At 28.7% G+C, this 17,169-nt stretch overlaps 3 protein-coding genes across 3 annotated transcripts; 1 reads left to right on the top strand and 2 right to left on the bottom strand.

Moving 5' to 3' along the window:
* The first annotated feature begins 1,993 nt into the window (after positions 1-1,993).
* LOC123290555 (adhesive plaque matrix protein-like) lies at positions 1,994-9,190 on the top strand. Its single transcript, XM_044870773.1, has 3 exons — positions 1,994-2,009; positions 6,373-8,317; positions 8,851-9,190. The coding sequence occupies exons 1-3, from the start codon at positions 1,994-1,996 to the stop codon at positions 9,002-9,004; spliced, it is 2,115 nt and encodes a 704-aa protein (XP_044726708.1). The 3' UTR covers positions 9,005-9,190.
* Positions 9,191-9,777: 587 nt separating this feature from the next.
* On the bottom strand, positions 9,778-13,414 carry LOC123305124 (deoxyribose-phosphate aldolase). Its single transcript, XM_044886749.1, has 6 exons — positions 13,358-13,414; positions 13,095-13,288; positions 12,736-12,904; positions 11,301-11,533; positions 11,082-11,228; positions 9,778-9,987 (listed from the first exon to the last, which is right to left on the bottom strand). Exons 1-6 carry the CDS (start codon positions 13,389-13,391, stop codon positions 9,784-9,786), a joined length of 981 nt encoding a protein of 326 aa, XP_044742684.1. The 5' UTR covers positions 13,392-13,414; the 3' UTR covers positions 9,778-9,783.
* Positions 13,415-14,159: 745 nt separating this feature from the next.
* On the bottom strand, positions 14,160-15,980 carry LOC123290553. The gene is made up of 5 exons (XM_044870772.1): positions 15,873-15,980; positions 15,643-15,814; positions 15,459-15,524; positions 14,889-14,969; positions 14,160-14,206 (listed from the first exon to the last, which is right to left on the bottom strand). The coding sequence occupies exons 1-5, from the start codon at positions 15,951-15,953 to the stop codon at positions 14,160-14,162; spliced, it is 447 nt and encodes a 148-aa protein (XP_044726707.1). The 5' UTR covers positions 15,954-15,980.
* Positions 15,981-17,169: the final 1,189 nt, after the last annotated feature.

Raw genomic sequence — 17,169 nt, 5'->3', positions numbered from 1 at the left:
CCATTTTGCTAAAACCTCATGAAATGTGTTTCTTAAATGTCAAACATGATTAGTAAGGCATGAGCTAGTGGTGCAAATATTTCTATTTGTTTAATAAGCAATAAATTTTTTATTCAATGAAACAATCAATGTTAAAGTTCACTTAAAAAATTAGTAAATAGGCAACTTGTGTAACGTAAATGTTAAGTGTTTGTCAAATAATCGAAAACTAGAATACGTGTATAATATATTCGTAATTCAAGTTGTCTATTTATTTATTTTTTAAGTCAACTTTAACATTAACCGTTTTATTGAATTAACAATTTATTATTTATTAACAAATAGAAACATTTGCACCACTAACTCATGCCTTACTAATGATATTTGACACCTAAGGAACACATTCCATGTGGTTTTATGCAAAATGCGAGCGGTTTCTTTCATTTTCCTTTATTAGCCGATTTTTGTAACATCTTTTACTGTTGTACTATTAATATAATTTGTCGCAATTTCGTTTTGTTTTTGAGATATCGATGATTGAATTTGGTTTTATATCGATAAATGGAATGTCGCAAATCTTTCGCTTTCGTTTAATATTGAAGCATTATCAACATCCCAGAATGAGTAACGGGAAACGAAATGAAACCATTGTACGAAGTATAAACTTATTACAATTCCATATGAAGTATAAATTTGTTAAGTATGCGCCAACGCCGTTTCATTTTTTTTTTTTTTTTGGGTTCTATCCACTTATTCGAAATTTTTGAAAGTATTTCTGGAATTTGTTTTCGTTTTTCGACATTGTTTTACAAGACCACTAGTTGAAGATACCTACAAATTTACAACTTCCAATCTTTTATAGTTTTGGAGAAAATGGACACTGAAGTTTTGTCCTAATTTTCGCTAACATGAGTAAACGGTGATGTTTAAGAAAAAATGTTTCAAACAAAAGTTGTTTATTTTTTATAAGGAATAACTTTTGGTCTATCTCTAACAGTTTACAAGGTGAATTCTTTTCCATTTGATTGAATGAGCAAAAAATGCACTATTTAAAAATTGACATATTTCGGTTGATTTTTGAAGCTAGAAACTCGAAATAAAAACAAAAATGAGCATTTTATTTGAACATTTTTTTATTTGATTAATATTTTTGTGTAATTCGTTTTTCACACCTCCTGAAAGGCAAACTCGGATTACACGCATTAAGGACCAAATGAAGGTATGAAAACGATCCAGGTTGCTTTTTCGAAAAATTTTAATTTGATTATAGCTTATCTCTATTTAACGAAAATCAACAATTATACCGTTTGACTAGATGTATAGCACGTGTCGACCAAAAAAATTTATTGATACATTGATCCGTGATTGAGAACTACTAAAGTAACGAACGTGTTTTTAAAAAAATAATCAAATCAAACACTTTTATTTTCATTAAATGCATAAAAATATTATAAAAAACAAGAATACAAGATTATTGATTCTTATTGATAGTGAAACGTCTACAAAATTCTTGTTGGGGGATATACTAGACCTAAGTTAAACTGACTTGTGTTATTAGTTCTGTTTTATATAAATTTATTATATCTGATATATTTTTATTTTATTTATTTTTATAAAAGACAATGATTTTAGAAAATGTATCTCATTTTTAAATGAACTATTACACACGCAACTGCAAATAATATTAATTATTATTATTATTAATAATAACAATTTATTATTTATTATAATATTGTTTATATTTATTTGTTAACAATCATTCGAATATAATATATAAGAAAATTTAATAATCAAATTTGGAAGAAAATGGATATTTAATTTATTTGTAGTGATTACAGTTTAGTGATATTTTTTTTAGTTTTTTTTTAAATTTATTTTTGCAATGTTTTTTCAAAAAGTAAGTTTTTTTAATTAATTTTTATTTAAATAATAGTTTTTTAGTTAATATACTTGAGTGTACAGTTGAAAAGGGGTGAATAAGAATTGCAATTTTGAGGTAAAAAGTCCTTACAAAATGGGCCCAACGATAGGTAAAGAGTTCCTAAATAATTGGCCCAAATTGCGATATTTCACGAATTTCTTTAGAGAAAATTTTACAGTTATGTTATGTGTATTGCCTATATTTTGAGTCTTTTAAAAAGTGGAATTAATCAAATTTTTTATGGGTTTTTCTACAAATTAAGAATACAGCCAACGTCTTTTAGCCTATATTAAGTCCAACAGACAAAATATTTAAAAATTTTTTATTTATGGCTACTTAAAAGAAATCAAGTGGCAGGAAATTGAGAAATTGACTTCATAATCAGGTCCAGGAATAAATAAAAAAGTCTATTTGATAATCCAGATTATAGTGTCCTTGAATTACCTTAAAAAATTTCCTGAAATTTGATTTAATACAAAAACTTGTTCTCTTTTTTTTTCGATGATTTACTTATTATTACCTAAAATAATGTAAAATCCATCATATTAACGATGATGACTCATGTGATATAGAATCTGCAAGTTAGTTCTAAACAGACTTTACGATTTAATTGTAAACTATAAATTTTATAAATATTTTATAAAAAAAAATTAATTATTTCATTCAATACTTACTCAACGAATCACTTTAATAACGAGAACCAGACCTCTATGTACAAACCAAAATGTCTTTTAAATGTGGAATAAAAAATAAGAAATATAAAATATATTTTTATTGTGAAAACAAATTTTTATATTTGTTTCAAGTTTTTGGGTACTTGATATAAGTCAAAGCCGAATGAATATACGATATTTCTTATAGCTTTTGTTATCTCAACACATTATACCACTTAATCGATTAACGCACTTTATATATTTCCATTTGAACAAATAAAAAGAAACGTGAAAATTACACAATACACAAATTGTGTATACAGAATACACAAACAATCCACATTGCTATTCGTGATAAAAATTACATATTTTTGTGGTTTAGTAGTCTGAGTATACGAAAGTGAAAATTGATCCTATAATTTTACTTCAAAGGGAAGGTTCTGGGGAAAGTGTTTATGCCCCAATATTCTTTTCTTAGATTCACGCTTGCTTACAGCCGAAATCTCGGTATACATTCAATTATCAAATTGTGCTGCAATCTTATCGTGCTGTCTAATGGCGAAAAAAAGCTAGAGAAATAATATTAAATTTTAATTTTTTTCATTATGTAATTTTTATATCATATCTGTAATAAAATTGCCTATAAATAAAAAGAAAATAAATTATTACATATATTATTTCTATAGCCTGTTTTTAACCACGAATATCGCACTAATAATACATACACATCATTATAACATATTATCTAAACTCATTGATCCACGGTATTTAAACAATTAATTCAGTTCGTTTACATAATATAATTCATTTATATATATATAGATGTAAAAATTTACTACAATTGCAGTAGAGTGAAATTTATTATACTTATTTTTATAGAATAAACATCACTTATTTAAAAAATCATTAAGATTTAAAAAATAATAAAATAAAATCAGTTATGTTTATTTTATTATGAAAAAAATTTCAAATTATTGAAGCGATTAATGAGTTTTTTAAAAATCATGACAAATTATAATATTTAAAGTATTTTTACGATTGTTTATATTAACGACAAGTCTTTTAAACAATATAAATTAACATATCGTGATAATTGCGACCCTTAGAGAACAAATCAGTAACTTTTTGTTAAGTAAATTCTTCCATTCATGAATATAGGGTGTCCCGTGAGTCAGTGGACATAGCTTAAGAGGAGCGAGCCTTTTTTGACGATCTCTCCGACCTGAAGTTCTTTGACGTCAAAGCACTCCTACTGATCTTGCACAGCTCCAAATGGTTCATGGAGTAGTGGCCGGGGATCGACAAACCCCTTTGCGGTATTACAACGGACCCTATGGTCTAAGTGTGTCCAACCCTAGGACAGCCACTCTAGCCTAATCTAACCGTCACAATATCCGTAAATAAAGGGAATATCGGTATATTCTTGATTTGCTTAACGAAGCCATTAAATTAATCTTAAAATTACAACTTAGAAATAAAAAAACAAAAACATAAACAATCAAATGTCACCATAACAACGATATGTCAAAACAATTACATGGCCTACAAGATTAATTTATTATTAAGTTACTCCTTTTTAATTTAGTACTCCTTTTGACTACTATATTTGGGGACATAAAAGTGCAAATAACTCCTAAACTATTGGGTTTTGGACAAAAGTATATAAGGCACTTTCGACTTAAAATTGGCCAAAAAATACTCTCTTAAGTTATGTCCATCAAGTCACGGGACACCCTGTATAAAGGAGTAATTTACTTTCTTTTTATATATAGGCAATTTTATTACTGATATGGAATACAAATTACATAATAAACAAAATTAAATCTTAATATTGTTTCTCTAGCCATTTTTTTTCTAAACGGTACACTTTTAGACCGTGAGTCTATTTTTCGTCAGTAGCTAGCAAGATAAACTTGAAAATGAGATAAAATCATGGAATTTGATTAAAAAAAAGGAAAATCTCGCATGGACAGGAAAAAAATAGGAGAAATAATAGGTATATATTGTTAGATCAGAATTTAAAGAAACTAGGTCTAAAGGAGTATTTTATCCATCCCTGGCATTAGAATAGATTAGAAAAAGGCATGAGTGTCGAAAATTTCCTAACGAAATTTAATTTTTGGATTTTTTTAGTAAATAAAAGTCGCATTCACATAAACAGCTTGTTTTCATATTGTTAAATGCGCAGTCATTTATCAAAATTACTCTAATTTTAAAAAGTTGTTTTATATTTTTGTAACATTTTCAAAATGTATTCTATGAGTTCCACTCAATTAACATTTAAATTAAAAAAAAAAAAAAAAAAAATCAATTAAAAATAATTCTTACACACCAAAAACAGAAAAAAAAAAATTTATTTAAATTAAAAATATTAAGATTATGAAATATTAAAAATTTGTTTATAAGAATATAAACAAATATTTATATTATTATAATGGACAACTAAAAATATTTTAATTTGCGGTTACACAATATTTTGTACCTCTTAAAAAAAAAATGATTATTTTATAATAATGTACACGCTTTAATTTAAAAAGTTAATCTTGTGTGAATGAAAGCGGAAAGCGAACGGAATAAAAAATATAATATCATTAATTGTTTCAATCTAGCTTGGTAAAGGTCGTTCAATATTATAATAATAATAATTATAGTCTCTTTTTTTTTTGACACTTTATTTTTATGAATATTTTTAATTATTTATGGTTAACCATATCTAATTTTTGCAGAAAGTTGGGTACATTTTAAGGTAATGCGACCTTTTCATTTTAAAAAGTGATTACCTTTTATTTCGAACAGTTTGTTAAAAAACTATTGTGATAAAATGAATAACAAATATCTTGTATCTTTGTCCAATTTACTGCCTGACTGAAACAATAATGAATCGTAGTTGAAAAGAAAAAGTCGATTGAAAACTTTGAAAATATATTAATTAGAATAGGGTCTATCTTACTTAGTTTCGAACCCGAGTATTTCGTGTTCGAAGTCCAGTATGCTAACCACTGCACTGTTCTTGTTATATATAAATTGATAAATAATAAAATTAGAATAGGGTATTCAACTATTTTTGAATAAGTACTTCAAAATGTTGATTTTGCTAATAAAAAGCCACCAAAAATTTATTTCTGAAAAATACACACGCTTTCTTGCCAAAAACTTAAATTAAATTTTAAACCTTTTTTAAACTGTCAAAAACGCGGGCATCCAATTTGATGACGTAATATGGGTATCACTATACGAAATAACACAAATAATTTTGACAGATATATTCATAGACATCTGATTATAATAAATATAAATACTTATTATCTATGTATATATTATACCCAGCTGTCTACACTGAACTAACTGATGGTCTATGACTCATACCGCTATGACATCACAGCAGAGCTTACCCGCGTTTTAGGTCACGTGATATACAGTTTAAAATTTACGATTTTTAATTTTAATATTTTAAAAGAAAAATGTGCTTTTATGACTCGAAATCAGAATATTTAAGTATATTTTTAAGGATAATAAATGTGAGAGCATGATTATTAATGCGCATGTCTTAATATATAATATTATATCCTGGCGTGTATTTACATTATAATTTTATTTTTAAATATTTATTATTTAGTATTTGAAGCGAGCGATCTTCAGATTTAAGATAAAAAACATTAATTTTGAAAAAACCGCCCAGTTCGAATTAAGCACGCAATAGTTTATTTTACCTTACGTCATCGATTATATCTACTTTTATTTTGCTTTTAAATGCAAATTATAATTAAAATTTAAACATTTTCCTTTTTCAGATAATTGTCTTTATATTTCTACTGAAAGGCAATTACTGTCTTTCCAATCCAAATTTACAATATCTACTAACATATCCATCTTTAAGCAAAACAGTTGCGAATCCAGAAGTTGCTGATAGTATATATAATGAAAATATAGAATTCTCGAATATTCTAACACCAAAACCATCAGAATTCTTACAACCACCACCGATCGAAGCGTTTAGCAGCTATCACGATGATCAAGCATATATTGCACAAGACCAAAATGCATATCAAAGTATTGTACCAAAAAAGAAAACAATACTTATGTATCCAAAAAAATATGTACCAGAACCAAAGAAAAATATTATAATTGCGAAAAAACCAATTTATATGGAACCAGAAAATATTTATATTAAACCAAGCAGTTATCAATATATGATTAAACCAAATAAGTCTGATTTATTAACGGATTATGGAGCAAGTGCTTCTTATGGAGCGAGTGCTCCTTATGGCGCAAGTGCTCCCTACGGAGCGAGTGCCCCTTATGGAGCAAGTGCTCCTACGAGATATGCAGTGAGACCACCAAAAATTGAAATGGCTGAATTAGTACCTATAACATATGCTCCAAGTGGATTTGAATCAAATCCAGCGGCAAATATGTACAAAGAACCTCAAGCTGATTACAGCTACGATGAATCCTATTCGATTATTCCAAAATATCAAACAACACCAAAATACGTTCAAGAGCCCTATTTACCAAATACATTTGGTGCAATTCCAAAATATCGTCAGTTCGAACAACCTGAAAAATTTCGAAATGCCTACGCACCGGAACAATTTAGTACAGAATCCGTGAATAATTATGAGATATATTCGGTTACTCCAAAATATCAAAATATTGAAACATCTTCAAAAGCATTTCAGAATTCTTACATCCCAGAACAATATTCAACGGAATCCATAAAAAATTACAATGTTTATCCGGTTACTCCAAAATATCATAAATTGGAAACATCTTCGATACGCTATGTACCCCAAGAGTATACTACGGAACCAGTTAAAGAGTATGAAGCATATTCTGTCACTCCAAAATATCGTCCTGTGGAAATATCATCGGTGACTCCAAAATATCGTCCTGTGGAAATAGCATCGGTTACACCAAAATATCGTCCAGTTGAAATTGAAACAGATGCTTATGCAATTACTCCAAAATATCATCCAGTTGAAACGTCAACTGAAAGTTTTCGAAACGTTCATCCCGAATTTAAAAGCTTCGGTAGTATTTATAAAAATGACGAGAAAAATTATCGAACTTATGCCGCAGTACCAAGTTTTGATTCGTATTCGTTAGTTCCACAATTTTCTGAGGATGAAGAAGACGCAGAAACTAAAGCTAATGAATTTTCCACACTCTCACAAAATGTGAATTACAATCCAACTGAAAGTTATTCAGAATTTGATCGAAATCGTTTTATTAAAAAGGAAAAACCATTTTCGAAAAATCCATTCTTAAATTCAGAATATCAAAATAATCCATTTTTAAATAGTTTTGATCAAGCAAAATTAGTAAGCAGTAAAAAAAATCCGACTATTCAAGAAAAACGAATTTTAAGAAAAAAGAAAAAATATTCGACAGTTCCACATCGATTTTCATCCTCTCACACACCCAGTCCTAATGTTGAAAGTTCAACGTTTGAAGATCGACAATTTACAATCACAGAAAATCCAAATAAACTTTTCATAACAACGGAAAATTTACAATCATCCACAACTGAAAGACTGCCAAGAAAACATTCACAGAAATTTGAAAAGAAATACGATGATGCTGAAAGTGAATCGGCCGATTTAGATCCAGCTGTTGCGAGGGAACTAAATCAGGAAGCGTCAATACTTTTATCAAATGTTAGTCCAGGTCAATATAATAATGTGAAAAATGATCGATTACAATTTCAAATGCATGGGCATCAAGGACCGCATAGTTACAAATTTGGTTTTGATACTGGCAAAGGGTAATTTTTTTTCTTTGTTCCTAACATGGTGTATTACACCCATTTTTAAAAATTGCCTCAATTAGATTCTTTAGTGCTAATGAACCACTAAAAGACACAAAATTATTCGATATAAGTGCAATAAAAATGCATTTGAATTTTACATTTTCAAATTTCGCGCGTAATTTGACGTACACGCAATGGACGCCATATTGCTCTGTGGTCATGACGTCAGTTGGCTGTGTAAATAAATGCGGTGATATTTTGTACAATAACTGTTTATACTTTTTAAGTTTACACAGCCGTATGACGTAATAACATGACGGCTCTTATTTCCTGGCATTAAAATCAGATTAAGGGATTATATCCAGTTAGAATTTTCAAAGATTCGATTTTCATTTCTTTGCATTTCTGGAATATTAATCGAAGGAATAAGATTTCTGAAAGTTATTTCGATATTTTAGACCACTTTGAAGTTGGAAATTTTTTTCCCAATTAATATATTATCTTCTAAAATCTAGATTCTAGATTAATTCGCTGTTTTATTTTTACAGGCATGAAAGACAATTTCGATATGAAGAAAGGGACAATGGAGGTTTTGTAAAAGGACATTATGGTTTTTATGATAAAGAAGGAAAATTACGAGTTGTTAATTATGATTCAGATCCACATACCGGATTCCATGCTCATCCCGAAGATACAGAATGATACCTATGATACCTAAAATTTCTATTGTTGTTTTATAGATATAAAAGTTAGGATCGTTATTTAAAATTTTTATATAGAGATATTATACGACAGAGGTTCTAAAATATTAGAACAAAGAGATTATAAACTAGAATTTCCTTGGCAAAATTACGAATTCGGAATTTTCCGAGTCTTTTTTACGACAATTCGAAAAACTATCAATCGCACACACTTAATTTTTATCATTAATCTTCATTTTAAACATGAGAACAGCTCGTGTGGAAAAATATTCGAATTACTTAGCATCGCTTCGAGAAAAATTCGGTTACTGTTTTCTTCTCTATCTGGTCTTCAATATTTGGTACGAACCTTCCAAATTTTTGTTGTTTATCTCTTATTGGATGAAGACAACTAATCTGTTCCGTTTTTATTATCCTCCGTTTCTTGAAGTAGTGCAGAGGTGGTTTCAAAGCCGGGAGTGCCCTTGACAAATGTCACTTTTGCGCTCCTCTAGCTGCCATACATTTTAAATTTTAACTAGTACTTATATAATAAATAGTTTCTTGTTTAAAAACTTCCACGTACACGCCCCTTTGTAACCTCGCGCTCCTAGGCACATGCCTACTCTGCCTTAAGGATAATCTGCTTCTGAAGAAGTCCAAACTCTTTCAATCTCTATCCAATAATATCTCAATGTTTAAAATAGTACAATATCTCAAAAATTGTTTTTATTATTTATATAAATGTATTGTAAATGTTTGAAAAAATATATTTTTTTATTATAAAATCTTGGTTTTTCTTTACATTTTAAATTGATACGGTGCAGGATATCTAGTTGTTGCATATAAGTATAATTCCTGTTCAATATCGCCTAATAAGCCACTAGCACCAAAACGAAATTGTTTATTATTTAACCAATAATCACCTAATTCTTCTTTTACCATGATTAACCATGAAATTGCATCGTTAGCTGTTCTTATACCACCTGCAGGTTTTAATCCAACCTAGAAAAATTATTCAATTTTATTTATTTTTAACCTCTGAAGCAAAAAAAGGGGTGTTATAAGTTTGATCGCTATGTGTGTGTGTCTGTCTGTCTATCTGTGGCAACGCAGCGCCTAGACGAATGAACCTATTTTGATTTGTTTTCTTGGGTTTGAAATGTAATTTAATGGAGAGTGTTTCAAGTGCGAGTTTAGGGCTCCGTACCCGAAACAACTAAAAAATAGGTATAAATATTATCGAAGATAATAAATGAGAACTCTAGGATATGTCGAAATAAATTTCGATTTTTCCCCCAATTCCTAGATCAGTTTTTTGTATTTTTAAAATACGTATTTTCGACTACCAAGTAGTCATCATCAGTAAGAATTAGCTAGTGAATGTTACTCTTTGCTAATTCTTACTGATGATGACTACTTGGTAGTCGAAAATACGTATTTTAAAAATACAAAAAACTGATCTAGGAATTGGGGCAAAAATCGAAATTTATTAAAAAATAGGTGATGATTGAATTTGATACAATTAATACATTTTTGATACATTTACTTGACAAGGAGCACACTCTGGGACATAAATTTCATAAAAGATACTTAAAATTTTCAAATAGAGAGAAGGGAAATTATTATAGAAAAAGAATTTCAAGCTATTTTATTTTTCCTGAAAACCTGAAATGTATCTACTACAAAATATTGCGTCCAGATGGTAGCATATGACGGATGTTTACTATAAGCGAATAGGGTATTCCACTATTTTTGAAAAAGTACATATTGATTTTGCTAATAAAAAGCCACCAAAAATTTATTTCGGAAAAATACACACGCTTTCTTGTCAAAAACTTAAATTAAATTTGCTTTTATGACTCGAAATCAGAATATTTAAGTATATTTTTACATAAAGTTTAACTTTTTTCAAATTTCATAATTTATTTTTGTCTAACGATAATACCCTATTGGACTTATCTTTAAAGTTAGAGGGATTGTAACAAAATATTGATTGAACGAAAATTTTGTGCTTAGAATTTATTATCTAATGAGTCTAGTGTGTCTATCGATAGATTAATGTTTTCGATCTTGATGTTATAAAATTTTAAAATTACCCTAAATCCAGTTGTATCATAATAATCCAAAATAGCCCTTGACATAATGATACCAACTGGTAACGTTGCATTTATACTCTCCTTTCCAGTTGATGTTTTTATAAAATCACTTCCCGCCATCATTGCAATCAACGATGCCTTATAAATCTATTAAAAAAAAATTGAAACAGAAAATGAAAATGATTATGTTTTCTATGCTTATAACTACAAAGCTATTACATTTTCAGCGTTACTTAATTCTCCAATGGCTAAAATACATTTCATATGAGCTTTACCATCGCAAACTTTCTTCATTTCAGATATTTCATTGTATAATTGTTCCCATTTACTGTTGATTACCAAACTGCGATCAATAACGATATCGATTTCTGTGGCACCTTGTTCAATTGCATACTGAATTTCAGCAATTCGAGTATGTAATGGATATTGTCCGGTTGGAAAACCAGTTGCCACTAAAATTAAAAAGGATGGTTTGTGAATATCTTATCATGATTGCAGGGGCGAATAGGGAATATTCATGTAAAAAAATATTTAAAATAGATTATAATTTTGAGATATTTAAATGCAATTTTTTGGCGTTCTCTGTTGATGACGTATAAGTACGTGATCTGTCAATTGATGACAGTTCAATATATAATTTACACTTTAAAAAAATGAATTTACAACACAGAATTTACACTCGTTATTATTAAGTTTTCTAATAAAAAGCCGTGGAATAATATAATTTAATGAAATACCATATAAAATGTAAGTAATTAATATCATACAGTATGTCAACAAATTTGACAAGCCCGTACTATGATGTCACGTCCGTATAAAAATTTGAATTTCCGTTTTAGGAATTTTTAAATGCCCTCACTGAATTTGTACTTTTATTAATTAATTTTAAGTAATTAAAAAGATATTAATTACTAAACTAATAGTTTAGTTGAAATGTCCAGTCATTAAAGTTACGGAAGAAAAATATTTGAACCAAATTTAAATTTCATGAATATTCCCTTTTTTATTCAAAAATGTCACCTCCCCCTATCACGCCTCCTAGGGCGGGATCTTTTTTAATAGTTATTCTGCTATTCGATACGGAGATAAATACAAGAAAATCAAAAACCATGAAAATTGATCGAGCCGTTTTCGAGTTATAAGTGTTCGAACAAGCCCGACTTTATTTTATATATTAAGAGATATATGCAAGGTATACTAAGTTTCGTTCCAAGTTTGTAACACTTAAAAATATTGATGCTAATAACAAAATTTTGATATAAGTGTTCATAAATCACCTAATTAGCCCATTTCTGGTATCAAGCGTGCTCAGGACGTAAAAGGTGAGATTGAGTTCGTAAATACGCAACACAGGTCAATTGTATCTTGCGTTTCTAGGACTCATCTTGTAAACCGTTATGTTTATTACAAAAAAATAAACAACTTTTGTTATTTTTTCGTAAACACCACTGTTTACCCGTTAGGTCGCAAATTATGACAAAAGTTTGGGGTCCGTTTTCTCCAAAATTATAGAAGATATTGAGTTGAAAATTTGGAGGTAGCTTCAACTAGTGGTCCTGTGAAACATTCTCGAAAAACGAAAATAAATTCTAGTTTTAGAGTAATTTTGAAACAGAAAAAAAAGTCGAGTAGCTTTTTAACATTTTCAACATACCAGCGGCAACTTGAAGTTTATGAGTTAAATTTAATTTGTTGACTATCTCGGCAGCGCATTTTACTCTCGAAGGATAAACACAAACAGCAGCTGTTCTAAGCTGACAATCCTCATTTAATTGATCGAATCCAAAGAATAATGATAATTTTTCGGTAAGTGGACGCGATGCCTAAAAAAACAAAATCCGACATTCATTTATTTTTAGTTAAGACAAGAACCCTCGAGCATTGAAAACAATTGACAAACAGCGCGGGAATTTTTACATGCTAAATTCATCGAAGATTTCTTCTTTTTTTTACAGTACAAAAATTCCTCGCTTTTTGGCTCTTAAAATCACAAGATCTATAAAAAAAACACACCTTATGGCATAATCTTGTAACATTTGTATCAGTATCATCTCCACTAAGGGTTGTTAAATCAATAAGGGTGATCGCTTTTAACAACCATGCAATCCTATGCTCTTTGGTTGCAAATGGCTTTAATTGTTCTAAATATTTGGCACGTTTTTTAATTGCTTGATAATTAACATGTGATTTTTCAATCCAACTTAAATCTGTAATTTTATTAATAAATATCTTTTTTACGTAAAACTTTTATAGTAAACATAAATTGAAATTCTAACCTAATTTGCAACCTGGATTTAATGTTTCAACCATTTTTTTAAAAAATGAAAAAGATGTTACTAATAAAATCAATTAAGTTTTCACATAAAAATTAATGATTTTATAATATTTATTAATATTTAATCTAATCTTAGTAAAAAAAAACCTAACCAATAATATTATCACTGTTGTATGATAACAGAAAGTTTTGTACAAAGTCATAGAACAAGTTTTGAAGTATGTTTTTAATCTGCTTTGAAGTTTAGTCTCTGCAACAAATATGAATTATGCTCTGGAAATTCGAGTATTCTTATTTCGAAAATATTACTTAAGTAAAACATTCTTTAATCTCTTAGATCTAATATTTTAAGGGAATTTGGGGAGTCTCTCGAGGAGCAAAGGCGGCCATAATAGTATTGGTTTTTTTAATTTATTCGGTCTTCGAAAATTTCGAAAGTATTTTCTAAAATTTGTTTGCCTATTGAATCGAAAAATAAGTTTATGTTTTCAAGGTGTTATTTGATTATTAAATTCTATACAATAATATACAATTATGTAATCTTTGTTGCCTATATCGAAAAAATTATACGAAGATTGTAGACATTTTAAATTTGACGAATATTAATCGACGATTTCTCTAAATTGCGAATAATAATTGACGAATCTCTATTTTGTAGAACCGCCACTTCGGTTGTACGTCTGTCTGTCTGTCTGTTGTACGATACATCTATGTTCTGTATAAATTAGGTAAACACATAGATAATAAATATTTATATTATACTATAGATAGGCATCTCTATCATCACCAAGGAAACTTGAGATTTAGTTCTCACTCTGTTCACCAGATAGCGCTTCAATCAATTGACCGCCTTTTTTAAAATACTCAATGCCAAATTCTAAATACAATTTAAACTTTTATTTGTTTTACTGTTTTAGAACATGTTTTGGTATCAAATTTTTATTTGAAATGCTATCAAATATCTTTTTTCCAAATCATGTGCTTAAAACAGTAAAACAAAAAATAATTAAATATTTTAAAGAAAAAAAAAAACGCTTTTAAATTATAAAATAAATTTATTAAACAACTAATCTTTTATTTTTGTTTATACTTTTATGTCTAATTTTATATTTCTTATATTTACGTAAAGCTAATTTTTTAATCCTATCAGTAGCAAATCTTAAATCTATTCCCCTCAAAATATTATTTACATTCCGAACCCACACCCTTGTATAAAATAAAAACATTCTATTTACAAATAAAAATTTTAAATCGTGTTTCTTACAACTAAAATTAAAACTAATAAATGTTTGCATCCGTGTTTGCATTTTCCAATCTTTTAAGATATGTTTCATTTTTATCTTTCAACTTTCGAGCAAGTTTTAACAAATCTTTCCCAATATGGTAATATTTTCTTGCTGTTTTCGATAGTTCTTTCACCCTTCTCACATTTCCTTCCTTTAGTAAATGCATTTTTTTCTTCAAATCTATGAAAATAAAATATAGATATTTTTGATAAAATAGAAAAAAAAGAAACAAGGTTGGCAACAAACGTATTTGAAACGCAGGTCGAATTTGTTCTTCTTCGATATTTATGGCCATAATCTTTCGACTCGTAGAAGCAATAGGCGATCCTAAAAATTGATTTCATTTAAATTTGCCGTTATTGATAATTATTAAAATTTTTTGAACAATAATTTAAAAACTCATGTTCTATATACATAATATTATGATTTTAGGTGTCAAATAGTGAAAAAGTACAAAAGCTCCTAAATTTCAATAACAATTCCATTTTTTGTGAATTAGTAAAGTATAATTGAATCCAAAAAGATTGTAAATGAGCACAAAATATGCCTTCTCATGAAAAATCATACAGAATTGGATGGTGGTTCGCTATCAAAAGTTCTCCTTTAAAATAAACGCTAATAAAAGCTAAATTTTCCAAGCGTTTAAGGAAATAAACTTGTGTTTCAAGGCGATTTATTCAGTAGACATAACAAGTTAAAAAATTCATTAATGAATATTTAATATCTCTTTAGGTTTTATTTTTATTCTCATAACTATATTTTTATATTTACTTTTTAAATTATAATTGTTAGTATCTAACAATTAAATTCACTCACCAGGTCGTTTTGATGCAGTTTTGTTCAAATTTATGTTCGAGGTCTCTGCATGTAAAAATTGTGAACCTAAAATAAATAAAAATTACCTTATAATCAAATTGTGTCTACATTCATGGTTCCTCTATAAGACCTACATACAATAATAAATTAAACATACGTTAGTTACATAAGGATTTTAACTTACTACTTAAGTGGAGGCTAGGAAAAGCATTAGGCTTTAAGTTAGTTCGCAATTTTCCTGTTGAAGCCTGGAGTTTCATTTCGTCGGCGAAATGTAAATCACAGACACGATAGTTTTCACGTTTCGAGTATTCGATGTCCGTTCGACCAATCGCTATTGTCCAATTTTTAAACTTCTGAAAAATTAAGTCTTTCAAGAATATTTCTATCCAAGTTAACAATTTTTTTACTTACCTCAAAATTCTTAGGAATCACATGTAAACCAATATCCTTCTGTGTTTTTACACAACCTTTCACACAACAATGAAAAACCATCTTAATATTTATTTAATTTTTAATTAATATTTTATTTGACACTATTTCAGATAAATTTTTGTATTAGTCTGTCAAATTTGACCAGGCAACTATGATCAAAATGATTGTAGAAATTTAGAAAGTTTATGTGATACATACAACGTTTTTGTAATATTCATTGCCTATACTGTATAAATTAAGAACTTGATCTACAGTAGTGAAATCTTTTGAACAGAGTGATAAGTTTTTGGAACTCACATGGTAAAAACAGTTCAAGTTTCTTATCTATATTATAATTAGTTGTCTATGGGTAAACAAACGTTAGGTAAACGAATGGTTCTATCAACTAAAATCAAATCTGGATAAATGGAAATGGGTGCCGGGCATAGTAATAGCAAGAATATGAGCTGTCGTTTACGTTCTTGACATCGAAACTTCAACTGATCATCGAACAGTTAAAGCGCATGCCAATCAAATTAAGCGCTGTTATCTCAAAAATGAGACAATCGAACTTTTCGACTTGCCAGATTTGCAAGACGATTAGCATATTGGACCCATAGGAGGTGTCCAACCGACCATTGTTCCCGAACAAAATCAACAAGCGACGATGATATTGATCATGAATCATCCTCTGAAGAAGATAAAGTCAACAACCAAGAACAGCATACTCAGGTAGAAGAGGACCAGCGTTACCCTACAAGCACGAATCGAGGAGAGACAACAAAGTTTCAAGACTATGTCACATTTTAAGAAGGGAGGAATGTGGTAAACATAGCTACCACACATATATGCTCACTTACTTGACGACGCTAACAAAATTCATTCAAGTTATACGTTAGCTGTCATACATATTACATTTCATGGTCTCTCTATCCTCCATGGTTCATACACACTTATTGTATAAGGGTGCTTTCTAAAGTTTACACAACAGTGCACACAAATACACTGAGCACACTGTGCACACTGTACAGAGCGAGCGAGTGATGGTTGAGTTTATCATTTCTAACAGTTTAAATTTCCACCTCCTGACAGAATACTAAATAATTAATTGATAATTTTGTTCTGAAAGAAAAATTAGGATAGGAAAATCAAAAAAAATAAAACAAAATTTAAAATATCTAACGATTTTTATTTATTTATAACAAAAGTAAATGTTTTAAATTTTCATGAAAAAGGTTTTTCACCAGTATGAATCCCTTCATGTCCAATTAAATCGTTTTTTTTATTAAACGATTTA

The sequence above is a fragment of the Chrysoperla carnea genome, chromosome 1 (genome assembly GCF_905475395.1).
Source record: "Chrysoperla carnea chromosome 1, inChrCarn1.1, whole genome shotgun sequence".
Classification (NCBI taxonomy): domain Eukaryota; kingdom Metazoa; phylum Arthropoda; class Insecta; order Neuroptera; family Chrysopidae; genus Chrysoperla; species Chrysoperla carnea.
This window is presented reverse-complemented; position numbering and strand designations above follow the sequence as displayed.

Excerpts from the sequence above, each read along its gene's own strand:
- LOC123290553 (XM_044870772.1), bottom strand. The coding sequence starts at position 15,953 with ATGGTTTTTCATTGTTGTGTGAAAGGTTGTGTAAAAACACAGAAGGAT. Across the intron at positions 15,815-15,872 it reads TGATTCCTAAGAATTTTGAG|AAGTTTAAAAATTGGACAAT; the intron begins GTAAGTAAAAAA and ends TTAATTTTTCAG. Across the intron at positions 14,970-15,458 it reads AACTGCATCAAAACGACCTG|GATCGCCTATTGCTTCTACG; the intron begins GTGAGTGAATTT and ends ATCAATTTTTAG.
- LOC123305124 (XM_044886749.1), bottom strand. The coding sequence starts at position 13,391 with ATGGTTGAAACATTAAATCCAGGTTGCAAATTAG. Across the intron at positions 11,534-12,735 it reads TAAACTTCAAGTTGCCGCTG|TGGCAACTGGTTTTCCAACC; the intron begins GTATGTTGAAAA and ends TTTTAATTTTAG. Across the intron at positions 11,229-11,300 it reads AATTAAGTAACGCTGAAAAT|ATTTATAAGGCATCGTTGAT; the intron begins GTAATAGCTTTG and ends TTTTTTTAATAG.
- LOC123290555 (XM_044870773.1), top strand. Across the intron at positions 8,318-8,850 it reads GGTTTTGATACTGGCAAAGG|GCATGAAAGACAATTTCGAT; the intron begins GTAATTTTTTTT and ends TTATTTTTACAG.